The 22,326-nt window shown below is 36.5% G+C and overlaps 1 protein-coding gene and 1 long non-coding RNA gene across 3 annotated transcripts in view; one reads left to right on the top strand and one right to left on the bottom strand.

Moving 5' to 3' along the window:
- The window catches only part of LOC139778027 (uncharacterized), a 40,883-nt gene that overhangs the window by 4,318 nt on the left and 14,239 nt on the right, over positions 1-22,326 (top strand). The window lies entirely within an intron of this gene.
- On the bottom strand, positions 1,496-22,274 carry LOC139778020 (dynein beta chain, ciliary). The gene is made up of 48 exons (XM_071715766.1): positions 21,968-22,274; positions 21,669-21,825; positions 21,287-21,519; positions 20,821-21,110; positions 20,468-20,616; positions 20,017-20,262; positions 19,731-19,955; positions 19,346-19,547; positions 19,083-19,249; positions 18,386-18,798; positions 17,728-17,998; positions 16,918-17,180; positions 16,542-16,852; positions 16,078-16,193; positions 15,773-15,984; positions 15,449-15,652; positions 15,006-15,077; positions 14,596-14,811; positions 14,245-14,482; positions 13,887-14,079; positions 13,257-13,434; positions 12,894-13,022; positions 12,560-12,779; positions 12,297-12,458; positions 11,833-11,982; positions 11,228-11,389; positions 10,673-10,909; positions 10,191-10,412; positions 9,623-9,874; positions 9,345-9,471; positions 9,153-9,286; positions 8,684-8,921; positions 8,389-8,576; positions 8,123-8,292; positions 7,581-7,801; positions 7,121-7,397; positions 6,755-7,030; positions 6,003-6,408; positions 5,331-5,647; positions 5,091-5,223; positions 4,647-4,928; positions 4,186-4,392; positions 3,523-3,856; positions 3,247-3,422; positions 2,674-2,784; positions 2,441-2,614; positions 2,042-2,190; positions 1,496-1,790 (listed from the first exon to the last, which is right to left on the bottom strand). The coding sequence occupies exons 1-48, from the start codon at positions 22,207-22,209 to the stop codon at positions 1,496-1,498; spliced, it is 10,347 nt and encodes a 3,448-aa protein (XP_071571867.1). The 5' UTR covers positions 22,210-22,274.

Below are 22,326 nucleotides of genomic sequence, written 5' to 3'. Positions count from 1 at the left end.
CCACAAAAGAAAGTTTTTAACCCTAGAATATTAATCATTAGTTTGCCGGATGCTAATGATGCTGATGATAAATTGTATGTTTTGAGAAAATATCGCGCGATCGCGATATATATACATGCCAAGCATTTTTTCTAACAACTTTTGTGTGCTATTTCTAATTTAAATTTTTTTGAAATGAAGTGTTGAAATTTCGAAAAAATATTAAAAGTTATTAGCGCACATTTTTAATAACAATTTAATAACATTTTACGTGACACTTGATAATAATAACACACATTTTATTTGTTTTTATGTTTCACAAATTAAATATATAAACTTTATGCTAAGGAAAGAAGCTACGCTTATTGTTAGACGAATAAAAGTTAACGCTTTGAGCTCGGAGTTAAGCCACCGTAAATACAAGGAAAGGTAGAAAAATTAATATAAAAGATACGTATATAAATTTTGGTTGCAATTATCGTTAAGACTTGATTGTTCGGATAAACGATAGGTATACTTTGGGCGGATACAGTCGAGCGGGTTGTTTGAAAGAGCATACACACTCTGGTGAGTCAAGTGCGGTTACAATGTCGCGCGACAGTAGGCCTCTCTTGATCCGTCCTATACCTTGACCGGTTGTTCCGTTATTGTCATTTAGCTCGCGCGGGTTGTTTCGCAAGGCGTTTTTGCTCGCGTGTCCGAAATTCCGCGCACCCTGCTTCGCCGTCGCGTCGTCGCGAAGACCGACCGGCACGCGAAACCAGATGCGTCATCGCGAAACGGATAATTACGTCGCAGTCGATAAAGGGTGACCACTTCCTCGAAACCTCCAATCATATTGTCGTCGCGTACCGTGGACTTGTCAAAGGCGACCAGCTGATGTAATACGCGTCACCACGAGAGCCTAGCGTACGTGTCGGTGCGCGCGTAAAGAAAGCACCGGATGTGCGAGAGCCGACGTTCTTCCTACTGTCTTCGTACTGTCGTCGATCCGCGCCGCGCCGCGCACTCGCCACCTTGTCACATTTTGTCGATCCTCTCAATTGGCGACGACGACTATACGCCGATATATACTCCTTTCGGGAGGAACTTGACGAGCCCACCTGTGAGACGCGCGCGTCAAGTTCCTTCCGTTCTTTCGTGTCCGAGCCAAGCCGACGCGAGACACACGAGTTTCCACTTGGGACTCGCTTTACTTTGGGAGCGCGATTACAAAGAAAGCGCGTTACAACGTATACGCGTATATGCCAATCTCGCGTAATTAGCCGAATACGCGTGTTGTAATTATCGCCCGCACGGAAGAGAGGGTCGCTGCGTCAATTGCGATGGGTATTTACGACCGGGAAACTGTGGTTGCGCGAACGCGCAAACGCGCAAACGCGCGAGCGCGTGTTGCGACTCGCCAAGAGAGGCATAAAAAAGAAACTATTACGAGCGCGAAATCGCGTGTGAACGTGCCGTCGCTTCGCTGACGCCGTTTGCGGACGCCGCGTCGCCGTCTTCGAGGAGAGCTCGATTAAATCTGCAGGAGAATCGCAACGCCTGCCAAGGTCCACTTGGTGGGCTTGTCGCGGGTCTTCAAATTGAACGTCCAGACGTACGTAGGACCGCGCGTTCTGGTCCTGTAGACCGGACATTCGTACGTGTTCTTCGTCTCCTGCTTGTCCTGCGTGATCGCCTTCACGAACACGACCGGCATCAGAAACAATAGCTCCTTTAATCGCGAATCCGCGATGACGCCGCTCGCGACCTCCCATCGCGCACCCTCCATGTACAAACCATTGATGTAGACGCCCTCGCGCGGCGGCACCCTGATCAGAGCAAAGCTTGTATTATCGCGTTTATATCCACTGTTAACCCTTTCGAGGACACATATCACATTTCCCTAGAAAAATTTATTATATCGAACATCTTGGCAACCTGTTGTTTTACTACGACTTACTACGTGAAAGCAATTTAGGGTACATGCGATAAAAGTCAAAAAGTTGTTTGAAATTTTGTATAATCGAAAAATGATGCCCGTCCTGAAAGGGTTAATCTCACGTCGCCGAGTCTCTCTTACGTAAGTTCCTCCTTCTGCTTTCTGGTTACGTCGCAATGCAGGCACATTTTGTCCAAGGGCCACTCGTTTTTACGGGCGGTTTGCTGCATGATGGCGGTAAGTAAGGACTGCGGATTGAAAAAACCACCCAGCCAGATCGACGATGGCAACTGTCGAAAGATGCGCACCGCGAGAAATTAGAGTGACCACAGTCGGGAAAGAAAGGAAGTCAAATTTTAACGCAAAGTAAATGACTAACGTTTGCCAAGTCACTTTCTTCGATACTTGGAGCGTGACAAAATTTAAATTCTCTTTCCCACGCTTGAGAGCAAAGTATACGCTGACCCAATCTAATTTCTCTTTGTAGTATTTTATCTCCTCGCATTATCGCGTTCGCGGATTGTAATTTTTTTTACTCACATTAAAATCTACCGTCCAATTCGATAGTTCGGTTATTCGATTGAACAGGTCCGCGAACCAACTCGACAATCCGAGAGTGGAGGGATAGGCGCACTTGGCCCAGGATGGTGGTACAGACTCCATAAACAGGTGATTTTGCAGATCTTCCATATCCGCGCTAATCGTAAGCTCGCCCTGAAATGGATCTTTAGATTTCTCGCATCACTATTCGATAATTTTATCACGTTACTCACTTTCAAACCGAGATCTAGTTCTCCCAGAGATCTTTTTAGTTCCTTGCATAGCGCGTTCATATGTTCGCATTCTTGGAGAGCGACTATAACGAAAGGAGTACGATCTTCCGTCTAGAAAATCAAATTATCTATTTGTTTTATTTATTACCGTAAAAAGTAAAGTTTAATATTGACGTTTTGCCGTGTGAAGACAACATATGCGACAAAGAGAGATAAGACGGAATTGAAATTCGCACGTCTGCAGTAGCGATAAATCAAGCCAAGGACATAAAACGTAACGGCCGATATCAAAGAAAGTATACGTAGGAACAATTGCGACACTCTTGTGTTAAATGTGACCCTGCGATATATTCCAATGATGTAATTGACAGTTATTATTACATCGTAATTTTGTCGCAGTTTGAATATATAATTGTTAACGACTTTATAATTATAATGATTGCTAGATCTGTTATCCGTAGAATATTTTAATATCACGTTTACTCCGATGTCTCTTAGCCTTAAAATTTAGTAATTTCAATAGATTATTTTTATAACGATAATTTGAATATCCAATAATGGTCCGACATTAACCTTGCTCATCAATTCTTGTATATTAAACTCCTCGGGAAGCTTGTCCAGTATATCCTCTATTATAGTTTTCACCTTGTCCTCTTTCGATAACACTCCGGCTGCTGTGTCGACACTGTCCCGCGGTTGCATCCCCCAGATTGTTTTAAACAAGTTCTCCGCCGTGCTTGTGAGGAACCCTGTACAAACAAGTTTGAGCGAAAATTCGTTGCGTTTTAACGCGAACGTAAATCAAGGAAGAGTGACGGATTAACGATGAAATTAATTGAGAAATCTCACCAATCTCCGCGTTCGAGTGAAGTCCGTATAAAACAGGGCTCTCCGGCGGCAAATAATCTTCCACGTACCGATGATAGCCCGCATAATCGGTACTGGGTGGCACCGGAAAACCCGGAGCGAGATATAATTCACCTTCAACCAGCTCTGGTTGCAAGTACTCTAGGAGATATGTTCGACATAGTCTTCTGTCCCAATCGTCGGTTATATGACCGCCATACATGATTTCGCCGAATAAATAGCGTAAATCTTCCCAAGGTACTTTAGTATTACCCTCGAGATAATTTAACAATACCGATGCACTGATGGTCAAGTCGCCAACATTGAAGGGATACAACTATGTGTTAGGGATGTTAACAAGATTTAGTAATAGAACTGTGGAAAATAAATATTTATTAAGAGGCACGATGTGGCCTTGTTCTTGACGTATGTAACTTGAAGTATGTTTTCATATACTTAAAACTTTCTTATCTAATTGTAAGCTTTATAATTTTTATGTAAAATTAATATTTTATATTAGTTTGAACTTTTAAAACTTTCTGAAATATACATATATATATACATGGCATATGTCTAAAAGCGTAGAATTTTGTCGCAAATTACAGATGATCTAAAATAAATTTCAAAATGCCAAGTCGAGAATTTGTAAAAATTTAAAATGCCAACCCTGTTCCATCCTTGTGCCCCGAATTTTCTACGCTCTGCCACAGCAGCGTGATAATAACAGAGGGTGAAGAGAATAGCTTTGAACTCGGTCTCCTTGGCGCAAGATTCCAATGTATCCTGGTTAAAGTTGTCCAAGGCTTTGTGAATGTTGGCGCGCATACCCGTTGGCGGTTCGTTGGTGATTTTTATGGCCGATTCTAGTATGCCCTGTCGTTTTGATTGTACCAAAATAGAATACAAAACGTTGTTGGGAAAATTTGATAAAATCATTGTGAAGAACAAACTCAGAAAAGTGCAACACAGGTTCAGGTAAATATATATATATATATATATATATATATATATATATATATATAGAGCAGGTATATTTAACATTTTTATTATTTCGAATAAATTGTGAATAAAAAAAGTCGTCTTTTGGGCAATCGTTGTCTCGCGTATTTGAGGGATTTTGCTTTTACTTGTGGTATTATTGACTTGTGAGGTTCAAGGCTTGGTTCTGCGCTAATATAGAGCCGATAATTTTCGTGCGGCTCTTCGGACAGTTGTTCTATCTTCTTTTCCAGATTTGGCAACCAGTTCCTCACTAGATGAACATTCTGGAGTATAACCCAGTGGCCCTCGCGCGCTGAAATTTCTATCGTTTCCTCCGCGATAGGTTCTTGACCTTGTCCTAACGATATATTGTGAAAATTTTGCGCGTCGAATGTGAAGCCGAGCTGTTTACCAAGTTTCTCGACATCCTACATGAAAGCGTTATTCCGTTTTTAATTTGTTGTTAATCGCTCAGTAATGTTGAAAACTGTGTATCGTTGCATCGGGCAATATTAAATCCATTTTATAAATTGAATACTTGAATGTACGATTAAAATTAAATCTCTAACGTTTTTTCAAAGGAAACGTACCTTTAGAGGATCAACTCCTGGAGACAAAATAAAAAATATCGGCGTGCTCGCGCTCGTTTCTTCGTACGATTTTTCAAAAGGTTGCATTCGAAACTGTATAAATTTTGCTCCCAATTTCTCTTCCACGAAGTACCTATGTTCGTCAGAAATATGTTAATGGTTGAAGAATTAGAGGGAAGTAAAAGAGTAAATCGCGGCAAAGTTAGATGTTTGTTTCAAAATCACATTCTAGCAAATTACCGTATAGCGTAAACCATTCGATCTAGTCTCACGCATCTCATTATGCAAAGTCTCTGAAAGGCCGTTTTATTTTTCCATTCCTGAGGAAATTTTTCTCTTTCAGGCGTTTCCGATTCGACGAATTTTCTCCACCTTTTCGCGGCCCCATCTATATCGCGGTCTAAATTACGAAAATTTTCCATTCCGCTCAGATACTTGATGCCGCCCCAGCTAACGTTACTCAGGAAATCCACCGGACTTGTGAGGTCCGATAAATAAGGGAATCGCAAGAGAAAATCCACTTCAAATTGATCTATTTCTTTCATTTGTGCCAGAATCTACATCGTATATATAATATTTCTTTAAAATATTTGTATTACGTATGTAAATAATTGAAAAATATTAGATCACTCCATAAATAACAATCTTTCCTAGAATATATGGCATCTTAATAAAGATTTACAAGAATTAGAAATGCAAAAAATCATTTCAAGACATTAAAGTTATACATAATGCAGACAGCTTAAGAGGTTGTTTTATAGAAATTATCTAGAAAAAAATGTAATCGTAAAATATAAGATATATCGTGAGAAAAGTAAACGCGACAAATTTCGTAAGATCCATTTTATGTATTTTCACAAAAGAAATCGAATCCTGTCGTCTACTCGTATTATTTATGAGATGGCCCAGTACCTGAAGAGTCAGCTGGCACAAAAATATGAGCTTGTCGTTCTCAAACAATCCTCTGCTGGTATAGGTAAAAACCAAGTACGTAACACTATCGATCAAATTGGCGACGCGTTTACTGAGCACATCTACCGGCTCCGCAAATTTAATAGCGTTTTGAAAGACCGTGTTGAATGCCTTGAGAGAAAACTGATACAGCATGTTGATCTTGTTGAGATCGTTAAGAATGAAGTAGAGGAGGCTGGCTCTGGACGCCACCGGCCGGTAGGATTCTCGCGCCTCGTCTATCTTTGCGGCAGTCATCTTCGCCTCGATCGCCTTCGCCTCGATTTCGCTGGCAGTCTTCTTCGTAGTTTCAAGGTTCTCCACAAGAGCGACGTCGCTCAAGATATCGGGACCCGCTGTCGCCAATCTCAGTACAAGAGAAACAATTAGAGTAATATATTTATGTAAATGTTTAATTAAAAGAAATCTTTTTCTTTGCTCTTTCTTTCTACATTTTTTTTCCTCGCGCTAGACTAATAAAATGTGAGACAAGCGAATAAATTTTCTTATCAAGTCGAATCGCGAATAAGACAATTAAAGTAAATAATTAAACAGTGCAGAATGATTGCACAATATATTGAATTGAGAATTCGGCTTTTGAATAAGATGATATCTCTTCATAAAGTTAATCGGGGGGTGGGGAGGGGGGAGGGTAAAGGAGAAACGTTCCGTTATCTCAAACATTCGCGTTTCTTTTTTCTTTATTTACGTACCTATGCAACAGATCGTCTTCCAATAGTTTCAGCGTGATCTTGAACGTATTCTGCTGAGTCGTGAGTTCGGCTTTGCTCGACTCCAAATCAGGACGCTCCGCTTTCACGACGGCGCCTAATAGCTGTTCCTCTAAACCGTCTTTCGTAACCGTAAAATTGATGAGTGTAGTCTGAGCTTGCATCTCCGGCTTATAGTGAGGATTTGCCAGTTTTGTTTGTAAGATCAGACGGAAGCGCGGGTCGTAATCCACCTCTTTGTCTCCCACCTTGATCGCCCTTTGTTAGCATCAATTTTGCAAGGTCAATTTGACGTCAAGTAGTCCATTTACTGAAGAAAAAAAAAAAAGAAAATATGCCAATGTGTACCTTCCCTTCTTTATTAAAACTCGGCCTAGGATTGGATCTAGAACGGCATCGACCGTTTCCATGATACTTTCCAGTAACACTATCTCTCCATTAGCAATTGCGTGTTCGATTTTGTCGAGATAATTCTTTTGAGTTAGACGTAGCACTATCAAATCCTCCCCATATTTGTTCTTGATCCATTTAATTCCTTGTAATTGTGGATCAATCATTAGTGGCCATCTGGACGAATTTGTGAGTATTGTGGCGTTCTCTGAGGACATTCTGTCTGTGGGTAAACCTACATAAAGATACGTTTAATTTTTAATTATAAACCAGCCGAAAAAATTTACTCCGATATTTATTAATTCATTCGCGAGAAATCATTGCTTTGTTGATTATACCATGATCTATTACTAATATCCTGCATCTATTAGTATAATCGATATTACACTATGATAGGGATTTTCGTTGCGTCTCTTACCCTCGTTATTCCATTGGGCGATTTTTGCATCGTCAGTCATTAAAGACAACGGATCCAAGTCTAGCGTGTATGGTATTGGCACTTGCAAATTGTTGAGAAACGGTAACCAATATAAATTCATAAGATCCATTCTATATTTCTTCGCAAAACATCCCATGTAAGAAATGAATGCCGTGACGAGCAATACGTTTCCCGGTAAAGTAACTCCGGATTTCCTTAGTCTGTTTTGCCATATTATAAACGCGTTTAGAAACTAGCTCAGCACGTGTTACTGACATTATCTCGATAAAAAAAACTTATTACATTAAAATGAAACTAATTGAATTAACAAATGTATAGAATAGTAGGTTCAAATAAATATCGAGTAAATTATATAAATAATAGAATAAACTGAATTAATTATTATAGAAAGAGCATACATATATCATACAATTTATACATAATTAACTTGATATTTGTTTAACTGACCGTCTCTTTTGTTTATTCAAATAGGTTGTTTTTTTTTCGAATTTACAGTTTCGTATTGAGGCAAACCTACGTACAGTTGTACGGTCTCAGCCCAACGAATATTTTCAGATGCGAGACCATTTATCAATCGATTTGCTAGATCTATAATGAATGCAGTCGCGTCCGCTTCGTCTTGACATTTTTGTTTCTCAGCTAAAGCCACGTTCATTTTTTCGCTCAGAATGTCTAACACTTTCTGAAGCTCCTGTGTACGCAACGAAAAAGCATCGTTTCATTCTGATAAAGTTACATAAAAAACAGAAGCGATAACGCTAATGCCTAATATCCGAAGCGAACTCACCGCTAAACGGTTTCTCAGAGAATTCAATTTTTCCATAGCGACCCTCAATTCGGCATTTGCCTGAGCAAGCGCTGCTCTCAAAGGCTTTACATTCTCATTGATGTAATGAAACACCATGATATTTTTCACCCAGCTACAAAGTCCCGCTGCCGCTTGCGATTTTGAATATACAAATTCCGGATCGAAATCTAATCATATACGTGTTATTTTAACATTATTTACTTTCTATAAAACATATTATTTTATTTGACGAAATATCCGTTCATGCTAATGTCAGATTTGATAATGAAATTACCTTTATTGTTGATATACGGCTGAATCGCCTTTACGACTTCCGGGTGTATGTTTTCTTTATCATAATTACGTAATTCTGACAGAAATCCATCAATAGATCCCATTATTACTCTGCAAGCTTTCCAAGTTCTGTCTTTCGGAATTTTTCCTCTCGGCGAAAATAGAACGAGTACAGCCTGAGCGACCATAAGCACGGCATCCGGCGGAGATCCGAAAGACTTCAATTCGGTCAAGTTGTTCTGCAATAATGTAGACATTATTCGTTCCATTCAACTGAAATGTATTTCAATTTAGAACAAAGAGACATGTCTATGAAATGCCTCGGATTTGGCATTATACCTTCAAAATTTGTCTCATGTTATTACATTAATTTTATTTTCATTTTTCTCGAAATTTATATCATGTAATTTAGTACGTTTGTATTTTCTACTGTTTAATTATAATATAAATCACAAAGTCTAAAAGTTAACCTTATTCAAAGTATCAAGCGCAGCTTCGGCCTGTCTCACTGCTGGCTCCGCACGGGCCAAGTCTTCGTCACAACGTTTTTGGTTTTCCAATACTACCTCCTTAATTTCCGCCACTTTTGCCTCTTCCCCAGTTACTACAATTCCGTTGTGTTATTTCGACATCACTGTTCATAGTTCTCCAATATATCTTACCAATAGCCTTTTCTGCCTCCGCTTTTGCATTTTCCGCACGTACTTCGACCAATATCTTATCAGCTATCTCATTCTTTTTCTTCAATTCGATCTCTTGAGCCGTTAGAATAATCTTTAATTTGTCAGCCTATACTTTGCGAAAAAATAATTTAGAGGATGGATATATAAAATCTTTGCAATATAACACGACAAGCATATTTGCTAATTGACTGCTATACCTATATATTCGATCATTTCTATAATATGTTTGATCTGACGAGAGATAAACTAGAGGCTACCTGAATGGCGCATGACTCGAGTTTCACCAGTCCATCGGTGAGACGCGAGATCATCGCTTCCAAATCATGTGATTTTTCTGTTAACAACTTGGAGTATAAAGAGATTTGCTCAAGGAATGACTTGGGTGTCGTGTAGTTGTATCTTCTTTCATTTTGCAAATATATCGCGGATACATCGTTGACACTCGTGTGAACGAAAGACATGAAGAGCGACACGGAAGCTCGATATTCGGCTGGTAACTCTTTTAACTCCTGATATAAAGATAGAGAATTGCGGATTAGTTAAAGTGTTCTTTAACAAAACAGAATAGAATAACATTTCAATTTGACATTATAAGAATAGTAACCAATGAATTATAGTTATGCTTGAATTTCTTCAACTATTTTCAATAACATATTTCCAAAATCATATTAAGTTTTCTTTAATTTTAGCAAACAATTAGTAACCAGAATAAATTAATAAAAAGATATATGTATATGTTTTACTTGAGATCTATAATCATGTTCAAATCAATTTTAATAATTTTGTAATTGTTGAGAGAGATAGAGTTTGTGGAAAACGTTATACCTCTAAAAACGTTGTCGACACAGACTCCAATGCTTTCTGCGGCCAGTCTTGAAACCAGTCGATCGCGGTGCAATTTACTATTGCGGGAAATTGTCTGGCCCTTTTTCGAAGGGTCGCTCCTACGGGAGAGAAGCACAGAACACACTTCAATTGTCTTCGTACGCGTTGGATAAAAAATTTCCAGCAATTCTCTTTGGTTTCAATTAATCCGGTTTGCTTAACCTGCATGATGGATAACGATAGCATATGATAATAGGGAATAATTAATACACGATCCATCTCTAAATATTTAAGAAATCGAGCATTCAGATTTTAACCCGGAAAATAATGTAAAATAGAATATAACAAAATAGTAAAATGTTCTTCTGTGTAACTTTAGGTGCGCAAATAATACTTGAAATAACTAGATACCCCACTTCCGCACTATATCTGAATATAGAGATTATTCTGATAGCACTGGAATAGCGATACGTGTATTTTACCTCGTTGCGCACGGCATTAATGATGTTCTCCACTTCTTCATCAGTAAACAGTTCCGTGATTTCTCCCGTCGCTAACATATCGTTCACCACAACCAAGAATTTTTCTTCCGCGACTTGAGAATCGCTCATTAAAAATGTAACACTGATACCCTTCACGCCAGCTTTCACGTATAACACGGCTAAATCAGCTTTTAACTCGTTTAAGGAGTACTCTTTGCGCAATTGTATTTGAAACACCTATAATATGTACACGTCAAAGTTTAGTATAAATTCAACAAATTTCTTTCGATTTTAAATATGTCATTATAAATTTCTTTAACAACTTGTTAACTGTAACAACTAACGGGAAATAATTGACTCTTCCTTTATATTTATTGCTTTATTTATCGTTTATACTTAATTAATTATAATTGCTACTTGCGCTCGCTGTGATTTATTGTATTCTATCAAATATCTATACCTTTTTTGATTGATTTGAAAAGTTGATTGAAAAGTGATTGAAAAGTAAAATTTAAGCATTGTACTTATGATGCTTGATAAAACGATCTTACTTACCTCCAACGAGGACACGAAAGAAGCTAAACGTGATAAAGATTGTTTACCGCTGCCACCTACACCCACCAGAAGCGCATTGCCCCTCGGTGCCTCCAAAATTCTGTTAATACGACACACGTGATACACAGCATCTTCGAACAACACTAGATTCATCGCGGACACCTATACCGAAGTAGTATGAATTCGAGTTATATTTATTATATGACTTGATCAGTATTCAAGTATAAATTCGGTGCATTTATCGAGACATGAACATAGTCGGAACTATAAATAATTAGAATAGGAATGGTTTCTATCTTATTAAACTTTAAGAATAAAAACTTTAAAAATAAAATTTTAATTTTATAAACAGAAACAGTATAAATTTAATAGGGAAAAACTTTTATTTTATAACAAGCACGACCGTCCTGTTCACCAAGTATCATTGAACACTCAATATGTATTAATCTCAAAATATGTAGAGTTTCATTATATATCTATATATAAAATAGTGTTATAACTCAGAATTGAGATATAATTATTTAAAAAGAAATGTATAGAAGATAGGTATACATTATAAAATCAAATATATTATATAAGATGATAATATGTGATTGAGATAATACCAGCTCATTATAATTGAGCAAAGCTTCGTCGAGTAATTTTACAAGCTGGGTCCAATTTTTGACAGGCGCGTATTTGGGTTCGCCAATTCCTTCCGCGAAATGGCAATATATTAACGGTTGCTCCAAACTGATTTCAGTCTCGTCCAACTCCTAAGGTCATTAATCAATCAAATAAATAATCAATGTATATAAACATATAGGTACACAAACGATCAGGATCAGATTAGGCATAATATTTAGGTTGAAAGAATGAAAAAATAAAAAACGAAAAATAGTAAATGTTTAAGTAAAATAAAGACATTTGCAAAAGTTGAACTTTGAAATTATATTATTTTAAATTATATTAATTGGCTGAGTATTAAAATAGATTTGTGATGTGTTTTAGCAGATCAGCTAAATTTCCAAATATTCCAAATATCTGTTCGTGACCACAATTTTTATTAAACTCTTCCTGTTAAACGTACGGGTATATTTTTGCGGAGTGCACTGAGCAGTAGCTGATCGAATATTCTCTGATCTTCAACGATCACCAATTTATCTCGATACACTCTCATCGCTTCATGAGCGTAAAGCTTGATTATGTGACTCGGAAGTGGTAAAACGTCGCCACGGGCGAAAAGCATCCCCTACGCGTAATATCGGAACAGGATTATCGCCATTATTACATGGAAAATCACGTCGCTGTTAATGTCGTTAATGTAAAATCAATATTCTTTGCGATTCTAACCTGGAATATATTTGTTAAATCACGTAAATTGAAAACATAATGAAACTTGATGACCGTCGGTAGAAAAGTTGCAGCGATTTTATCGTGAAGATATAATGCAGCGTCTATCAGAGGATCCGTGAATTTTTGCACCGCTGGATTAAACTTTTGCTGCGGATCGGTCACATGCTGATTGAGAATCTGACTGTATATCATTACGAGCGCCTCTTTTTGTGGAAAACTGAGAACAAGCACCAGATATGTCAATACAATGATGAGTACTTGCTTGTATTTCGTGTGTGTGTGTGTGTGTGTGTGTGTGTGTGTGTATGAGAATAAAAGAAAAATAATTTACCTAACTGCAAACACGGCAAAGTGTCTCTGCAAACGTGGGTCTATGGTGAAACTACCTGCAGTAGGATTCATGCAAGATACGTACTGCGTATTATGAATCTCCTTCAAAGTTAATTTTGTCCTGTCATACCTGCATTATATTTTTAAAGTTTCTTACTTCATTGTCGTTATTTTTATACATTCCATGCAATTTAGTGACGAGGAATTCAAATGTGACAAATTAATTATTCACATTTTGGTTGTAGAATATTCAACGATCATAATGAATTATTCTATACGCTAAGATGAACATTTAAATTAGTACTTTGATAGAAATTAATTTGCCACACTTTACACATCTCACTCTGTATATCAAAGTTATTACCAGTGATTGTAATCCATGTGTTGTCTAATGAGAGTATGAGGTTGTACAGTTCCATAAGTGTCCACTTCCGGCATATTCATGTCATCTATGAAATACACCAAGAGTTTCGTGCCTGGTGGACCATAATTACGCCCCGCTTTCTTTTCCAAATGTTTCTCGAGTACTTTCTGTAACATGTCTTTTCAACGAAAATGAAATCGATGTGGTTCGTCGTTAAGGTGAAAGCTATGTCGATTGTAATGTGATACAATTGGTAATCATTCGCGAAGAACACAATTGATAGGTGTTTACCAGAAATAAGATGTTTTTACATGTAAATATAAATATATATTATGCCTAACATTTTATATTCAATATATTGTATATATACATATAAAACTCTACTAAAGAATTGCAAAATGCAATATTTTCAATAAGAAGATATATTAACATGTTCAAAATTTTTCTTGACAATTTTTTCAATTTGTCTATTTTTCCGTAAACATAATTTTTTTTTCAAAATAAAATAATCTTCAATAATTCTGTGATAATAATAAGTTATTACCTCAGAAACATATGAAAAGTTTATGAAAGTTAATCAAATTTATTCGAGTTTTAGAAACTTGAATTGTCTCCAGCTCGCTTATTTACCTGATGTAGTGTAGAAGTTAAAAGGAACATTTGCAATGCTGTAATTGTCTGGCAAACTTGCTAATTTGTCGGCCATAATGACGCTTTTTCCGGAGCCCGCACCACCCACTAACATGATCGGAACGCGCTTCTTTATCAGCAAATCCATGAAAAAACGCAAGCGCACTGTTTCTCCAGTTGGCACCAAAGCGGACTATATTAAACGTTAAATATGTTATATATTTGATATATGTAGAACATTTTTTTTGTTCTTATTCTTTCTTACTACTTGAACATTGTTGTAATTTGGACATCTTAGTTTAGCATTTTATGTTCCTGCTTTGAAATAATTAATAAACTAATAAAACTCGGAAAAAACCTGAAGCGGAATATCTGAGTCCAATTCAAACGAGACGACTTTTTCGGTCCAAGGTATCAATTTTTTCGTTTCTGGTTCTATGAAGTAACTAAAGACGGTTCCGCCCGATGGAAATTTGACAGTTTTGAATTCATTTTGCCACCATTTGCTAAATTCCTTCCGCCAATCTATCAACTGATCTTGAAACATTGCAGAACCAAACGCCCAAATGCAGGCGAATGCAAAATATAATTCATGCCTAAAATATTAATGTACGAATTTTGGAGAATATTTTATTTACCATTGATCATCGTAAAAGGTTGCGGAGAATATTAGAATACAAAATTTTATTTATTAATGTTTGTTGATTACCATTCCTTTGGACAGTCCAGCGGTACGTTTTCTTTAGTCAGAAAGCAATCGAGTAAGTGACAAAGCATTTCTAAGTGACATATTTCCGGTAATGGCGTAATCTTCTTGAATTTTGCTTTCGTTACTTCCAGCAGAGGTGGAATGTACTTTTCGAAGAGTATCGACAAATTAGCGCGTTCTGAATGATCTCTTGTTTCTATCCAGCTTGTTATGAATCTGCAGACAAATTTTTCCATTTAAATTCGGAAATATAATTGAGACTATTAACAACGTAAATGAATTGAGTCAAATTAGAAATCGCGCAAATCAAAAATTTTTTTCAAAGCAATAATTATCATCAAGTCTTTATTCTTTAACTTCAAAATATCCTGTATTATAATATAACGTATATCAACGTATTTATTGCTTACGGGCTCCAGCCTAAATCTTGTGGATTAATGTATAAAATTCCCGCTCTAGACACCGTTGCTGGCGTAGCTGTCCTGAAATAAAAACACATACATCGAAAATACGTAAGCAACGCTATTTGCAAATGACATTTTTTTGCCATAAAGTCCACATTTTATATTAACATTGTTAGAACAAAGCAAAACTATAATAATACTAGTTTTTGTGTTTTGATCTTGTCTTTAAGTTTTGTCGATTGATTTCTTGAATAAACTTTCTTTCTATGATTAGATGATAAATGTAACAAATTTTAATATAATGCTTAAATTTTTATTAAGATACCATTTAAGTAACTGAAAACATTTTTTATTAGTTGAAAAGTTTTATATTCTAATTAATCTAATTATTACAAAGGGGAAATTGTATAAAAAAACAGTTGACTGCTGACTGTTAACTAAGCGATCACCTTAAATTCGATATTTCGAAGAGGAGGCGCATATGTTTCGTTAACGCAATTCTTTCGTTACTCGCTAATGTTAAAACCTTGTTATCATCCATCACGGTATTTAGAGATTCAATCCACATCGGATCGATGTCACCGTCAAACACGATCCACTTTGGACCGTCGCCGGCCATGTTGGCTTGCTCCCTCATTATCATGGAGAACAACCTGCAAAAGTAGCAATAAGAATAGAGAGTCGTGGCGAGCCTATTACGGAGCTTGGGCTAATATAAGCGCGTAGCGCGTTTGATCGCGCGCTGAAAATTGACGGGTGAGCTATCTTCCAACCCGTCTTTCCATTCCCTCGTTGCCGGATTAATGACACCAAATAACTCGTCGTTGGTCACCGCCTTTGGGTTCAGATCATTGTAGTGCGGTTTGCGCTTTTGGTTTGAGTACGTTCGGTTAAGCGTTTTCCAGACTTCGGTCTTACCGGTCCCGGCGAGGCCGACGATAAAGACCGAGTGTCGAACGTGAAACAACTCCTCCAATTGTACCACCTGAAACGAACCGATGGAGAACTCTTTCACTCTCCCTTTTTCTTTTTGCTCGCCAATTAACCATTCAAGGTGAACATTACATGTATAATGTACCTTGAGAATAAACCCGTCCTCTGGTTGCAACTTTAAATCAAGAGCCGCAGCTTTGATCATTATTTCGAAATCTAGATCTCTCTTTCGCGGTACATCCAATGCAGGAAATAAATCTCCTAAGTAGTAAAACAAAATTGCATAGAGATTACATCAATGTATGTAGAAAAAGTTATACATACTTATATAATCTGTCTTAAAATTGATCATCCTACTTTTGTTTACAGATTTTTTTAACTTATTTATAAAGTTACAACTTTATCGCAACAAAAATCGGGAAAACGAGTAATTTTTAAGTTATAAACGATTAAAAATGATAAGAGAAAGATATTCTTAATAAATTGTTTTGTTATTTCTGACTAACACGATCAACATAAAATATGATACACTAATAAACTTTTTTCTCTGTGTGATGTATTCGACGTACCTCACATACTCAATTTTAGTACCATTAATCCGCCTTTTACCTATTAATCCCATGAACACGGGCACGTCATCAGTCACGACTTTTGGCATATTAAAATCCCTTAGCGCTCTCATTAGCACTTGCTCCTCCGGCCTTTGCCTATCATCACGTTTCAACTTTCCGGCGACGACTAAAACGGACTTGATGGCTCTCAAACCCCAATCGTAGTGGTCTTGCTTGGATAAAAGCTCTCGACATAGCGTGTATTGGGTAATAAACTTCCTCGCCAGTAATCTCGCTTCTTGGAAGCCCTCGGCCACTAACATAATCTCGCAAATTAGTTCAAAATCGGGCACCACCATAGCGCAAGGCCTGTTGATTTATTCTGGATCAGTTACACGATATTAAACTCTCGATAATCCGTTTAATTCTTTTACCGAAATAATGTTTTCAAGTTTTCGGGTAATTCCGTTCTACCGGCGTAACCCGGATTCATCGTTATGAATATGCCAACTGTATCCACGATATTAAGCTCCTCTCCAAAGAATAAGAATTTCTTTTTTCGGTTTTTTACTCCGTCTAGAACACATTTTACTTGCACAGCCACGACCGACAATACCTCGACGGAAATCCTATTGAATTCGTCGAAGCAACCCCATGCTCCAGTTTGTGCTAGTCCCTTGTATATGTTGCCACACGACTATGGATATTCGAGCGGAAAACAATAAATTTGTGAATTTTATTTTTAATTTTATTTAAAATATGTATATCTCAGAGATAACAGATATACTAATTATTTACGTTATACGTTTGTACGTTGAACAAAAATATTAGAAATATTTTGTAAAATTTTTCTCTCTTTTTATGCTCGGTATGTTAAACACATTCAAAAAGACATAGACGTTAATGTTACAAGAATAAAAATATATACAAAATGGTTAAAAGTCACAAAATAATAAAATTTGATTTTTCTAGCTGCTTATGTTTTGCTAAATATGTTACGATGTAACATGAAAACTTAAAAGTATTTTAGAAGAAGAAAACACAATTATAATGGAAGGATTATATATAATATATACATATCACTTTGTACGATATAGTTGATATTTATAAAAAATTAATAATAAAAAGAGTAGATTTATTTCACAAAAACATTCAGCAAGACGAAATCTTTTGAAACTGCACGTCCAAGAATCTCATATAAGAAACGGAGAGAGAGGGGGGGGGGAGAGAGAAAAGGAATGTACTTTATAATCCATTTGTTCAGAACAGTTGAAGACATAAACCATTTGTCCAAGGGCTCTACCGAGGTCCTTGGTCGTCTCGGTTTTCCCCGTCCCCGCGGGCCCAGCCGGTGCTCCGCCCATTATCAGATGCAACGATTGCGTCAACGTAATGTAGCATCTGTCCGTCAACGGCGTAATTACCAGCCGTGGCACGTTACCCAGGTACTCGTAAGCGTATATGAAACACGCGTCGCAAATGTTGGCGAAGCAATCTCCTGATTTGTCGTCCCACCTACGAGGCGAAACAATCTCTTTCAATTTTCTTTTTTCCTACACCTGCGCAACAAGATTAGTGTCTACGGCATCGGAACGGGAATGAAATACCGGGATGGAAATTCAATACGGTTGTATTACGATAATCTTATTTTCGAAACTGATTTATCAATATATTAATGTTAGTCTCTATATTTGCAAATTTTACTTGTACGTTTTTTGGATAATTGGAGAAAAAATTCTTTTAAATCGTCACTTTTTTATTGATATGAATTCAAGTATAGAACGCTGTTATACATATATATGTAATAGAAATTTTCGATCAACAGACAATTTTTTTTTTAAGTTTCTCAATACGTCACACGCGATTACTTTTCTAAATAATAAAGAGATTATTTAAAATCACCTATGTTTTAACTGCGATTGCCATGCAAAGCTAGAAGAGTTCTCTGCTTTGATAGATATTAATTTTCCGACCACGTCACGCGCATGCACATCGATAGTACAAATAGTCATGATCTTCTGCCGATCGTTCTCGCTCAACTCGCTGCGCAAGATTGCAATCAGAGTGTTCAGCTGGCCGATTTGTTTTTTTTGATAATCCTTGAGCGCGTTCTCAAATCCCTCCTCGAGTCTCGCAAATGCCATATTTACCTCGGAGGCCCACCAGATTTGCGTGCCGCATAGAGCTGGCTGTGCCTCGTAATCTGAAATCCAAAGTTCGCGAGGCTTCTCGTCGTACGAGGCAACAGCCTGACTAAAACGATATCTCACGCTTTTTCTCATTGCCTCCGTGACGCGATTCAACCAGATCTCAACCTGTGAATCACATGATCATCTCGATTACACACAGGGGTAATTGCCGCGGATAGTCGGAGTAGCATAGCGCACTGCCATCAAGTTGTAAATATAAGGAAAATTGTAGAGCATACCAAACATACGTTTATCATTGTTATTGTTGAGCAAAAACGTAAGAGTCAGTTATGAGCTTTATGACTTTTATGGCTCAATATCATATTTATATGTTATTGTATATGTGTGTGTTGTTACATGTCATATGTATCTTATTAAGTCTCATCTTGTAGAATTGATTAACTTAATACCTTCCCCGTACAGTCGCATGTCCCATGCATGGCCATTTCCTCGCCATCCTTCGCTATCATCCTATTAGCGTGTTTCGTCGGTTTTTCTTCTTCAATTTTCCATTCAAGTTTTGCCAACGAGTCGTACAATTTGGACAAATGCTTGCATACCATTTCGGGATTGTTTCCTATTGCAATAAAATGTGTAGGTTTCCGCAAAATAAACTTATCGTGAGAGAGAGAGAGAGAGAGAGAGAGAGAGGAGAGGAGAGGGGAGAGATTACCGTTACTTAATATGTCTAGTAGATCTGCGGACGAGATGAAATAAAAACGTGGATAAGCTAATCTTTTTGTCTCCAGGTAATCGGATAATGCTTTTTCACAAATATTTAATTGTCTCTCCAATTCCTCGAGTCGATCTAAAAGTTTCGGTTTATTTGTTGACTTCACTATATTTAGATTGCTCAGCATTTCCTTCAACAAATCCTTGATAGAAAATCCGAAAATATTCAATTAGTAATCATGAAATTATATAAATTATTAAAATTAAGTCAGAAAAATGCAGATGCAATTGTTCTAAAAATTATTGATTTCCAATATAATTTCCAATAAAATTTTTTTACTACAAAAAATTCTTAATGTTATGTTTGTCAGATTTCTCAAAATTACTTTAAAATCCTTGTCTATCTTTTCGAAACGCTTTGATTCCTCTGGCAATTGGCTTCTTATATCTTCCGATCCAATAAAAATGCTCTCGAGATGCATCCAAGCTCGCTGGACTTGAAACCAGGCGTTGATTGTAGCATCTGCAGTGTTAAGCTTTTGTTGCCAATCTATCACTTCATCGAGAAAGTAGGCAACATATTTGGAGTCCAACATATTTTGTAATTGTACCTGCGATAACAATCTTTTCTCTGTCCCACTTCAGAACCAGAAATTTGAATGAAATACGTACCTGATTTTCTTCCAACATTTCGATCGTTTCTTCACTTATATTTAACACGTTGAGTTTAGTGCGTTCGTGCGTCTCTTTACCAAATTCAAGAATATCCCATGTATTATGCAACTCTTTGAGGACCTTCTCCATGCTCATTTCTTTAACTGCCTTGTCCACCATGTCCTTAACTTCCTCTTCGAATTTATGAAGCTCTAATTTCAATAAATCTTCTAAAGTGGTTTTATCGTCCATAGTAAATTTCACCTATAATATTAAATATATATTATTTTTTGTTATACGTTTATTGATTTATATAGTATTTATAACTTTTGTTATCAATTAATTTAAGTATTTTTTATTTCCAATTAATTTTTCAAAAATTCTTTAATCAAACATTTTTTAATGATTGATAAATTTATGAAACGAGTATTTCAAAGTATTGACATTGGAAATAGCATTATTTACACACCCGGGTCTTAGCCATAAGTTCTTGCCAATGTCTATCTCTAATGGCGGGATTTTGTAGTTCTGAAACTGCTCTTAGTGATGACATCATATTTTTCACTTGCGCTTCTACGCGAGCGTATAAATCCCAAGCTCGTGCCTCTTTATCTAATTCTAAAATAATATAAATAATGTAATAATACATTTATTTTTTTTACAGATCGTGTTGTGTGACACTTTTGATACATATCAAAAAATATATATTTAAATATTGAGAAAATATAATTAACATCTTGTGTGTGTGTGTGTGTGTGTGATTTTGAGAAACTCAGTTTCTCATTATTAAATGCACCAGTTATTTATCAATACAAAACTTACGTCTCAACTCCCGAATTAATTTTTTACACTCCTGTTCCATTCCCTCGACGTCTATCTTTTTCCAAAATGTTGTTTTCCATTCGTCTAGACTCGACGTAACGATATTAACATAATCCCAAAGATTCTTCAGAAGTCTTAATTCTCTTCTAGCGAGCTTGATTTGCTTAAATTCCGTTATCTGCTGTTCGAATATATTCGCCTGGTCATGTAATGCTTTTAATTCCTTTTCAAACTCCAGAATTTCTTCATTTATCTTGTCCAATTTTTCGTACACGTTTATACAATCGAAACTATTGATTGATTGCAATTAAAACATAAGTTGTACTTAAATAATTAGGAAATCGAAAATTTGCATAGGCAAACTTAAAAAAATTTTTTTAAAGGAATCATAGATCTTTATCTCATATATATGGTTTTTAATAACTTTATTTATTATTTAAATAATATATTGCTGCAGCTGCTTTACCTGAATACGATGTTCTCGCGGAATTGCGCTAGATACTGCTGTTGCTTGAAGTCATAATAATTGAGACGTTTCTTCAGCAAGTCGATTTGTCGTGCCATTAGAGGATTCACAAACTGTTTCACTTGCGCTGCCCATTTTTTGACCGTTGCCCATTGCTCCGGTAAGTCCGTTAGCCAGTTATACGTTTCTTCACCGAATTTTACTTGGTATTGTTTAAGGAGATCTATAATCGCCTGTGATCGAATAAATGAATTATTATTAGATGTTCCGTTTTATATAAATTATTACAAGTAAGATACACAGTATATTTATTTATAATTTATATGATATTAAAAACAGACAAGAGTTACACTACTTTTTGTATATTTTCTACTTTTATTACCTTGATAGGTTCCCACATATCGTCGATCTGGTACTGTCGATCTCGCACTTCCTTTAAATAATATATAGTATTTAACAAATCCTCATAATCATCCGGTGCGATTGGCTGGGTAAATTTCTTTAAAGCATTTGTCAAGAATTCGCTAAGATTTCTAAGTCTGTGATATATAAAATAACTAAAATTAACTATTGATTCAATATTATGAAATATAAATTAATCTATAGATATATAAGATTTTAAAAAATATATAAGGTATGTACGATTATATAGTGTATATGTAACAACGAATATATACGTACTCGCTATTAACATGATCAACCAGATGTGTCTTGAATAAATTAGTCCACTTGCAGATCGTGTTTAATAGAGTTTGTTTCAAGGCTCTTACATCTAGCCGCAGCCAACGCAAGAAAATCTTTTCATTCTCAAACTCGTCGCATTTTTTATAAAGTCCCATAAAGTAATCAATTTCTCTTTTAAAATCAGCCAGTCCTGGCTTTCTCTCTTTTAGATATTCCGACAAATTTTCTTGCGCCACCATTTCTTTTTCTTCATCCGTGAGCGCACGGCCAAAACGTAAAAACAGGTTCAAGTATTGTTGTCTATCATCAAGCCATAACCAGGAAAATGGTTCGAAAATCTGTAATTCGAGGAATAT

This window comes from Temnothorax nylanderi, unplaced genomic scaffold (assembly GCF_030848795.1).
Source record: "Temnothorax nylanderi isolate EJ_2023f unplaced genomic scaffold, tnyl_v1.0 TNYL_tig0171_pilon, whole genome shotgun sequence".
Taxonomy (NCBI): domain Eukaryota; kingdom Metazoa; phylum Arthropoda; class Insecta; order Hymenoptera; family Formicidae; genus Temnothorax; species Temnothorax nylanderi.
This window is presented reverse-complemented; position numbering and strand designations above follow the sequence as displayed.

Bases quoted from the DNA above. Each gene is read 5' to 3' on its own strand.
- LOC139778020 (XM_071715766.1), bottom strand. From the start codon at position 22,209: ATGGTGGCGCAAGAAAATTTGTCGGAATATCTAAAAGAGAGAAAGCCA. The intron at 19,956-20,016 runs GTACGTATTTCA...TTGTTATCGCAG, and splicing joins AAATGTTGGAAGAAAATCAG to GTACAATTACAAAATATGTT. The intron at 3,857-4,185 runs GTTGGCATTTTA...CCTAACACATAG, and splicing joins GGGCACAAGGATGGAACAGG to TTGTATCCCTTCAATGTTGG.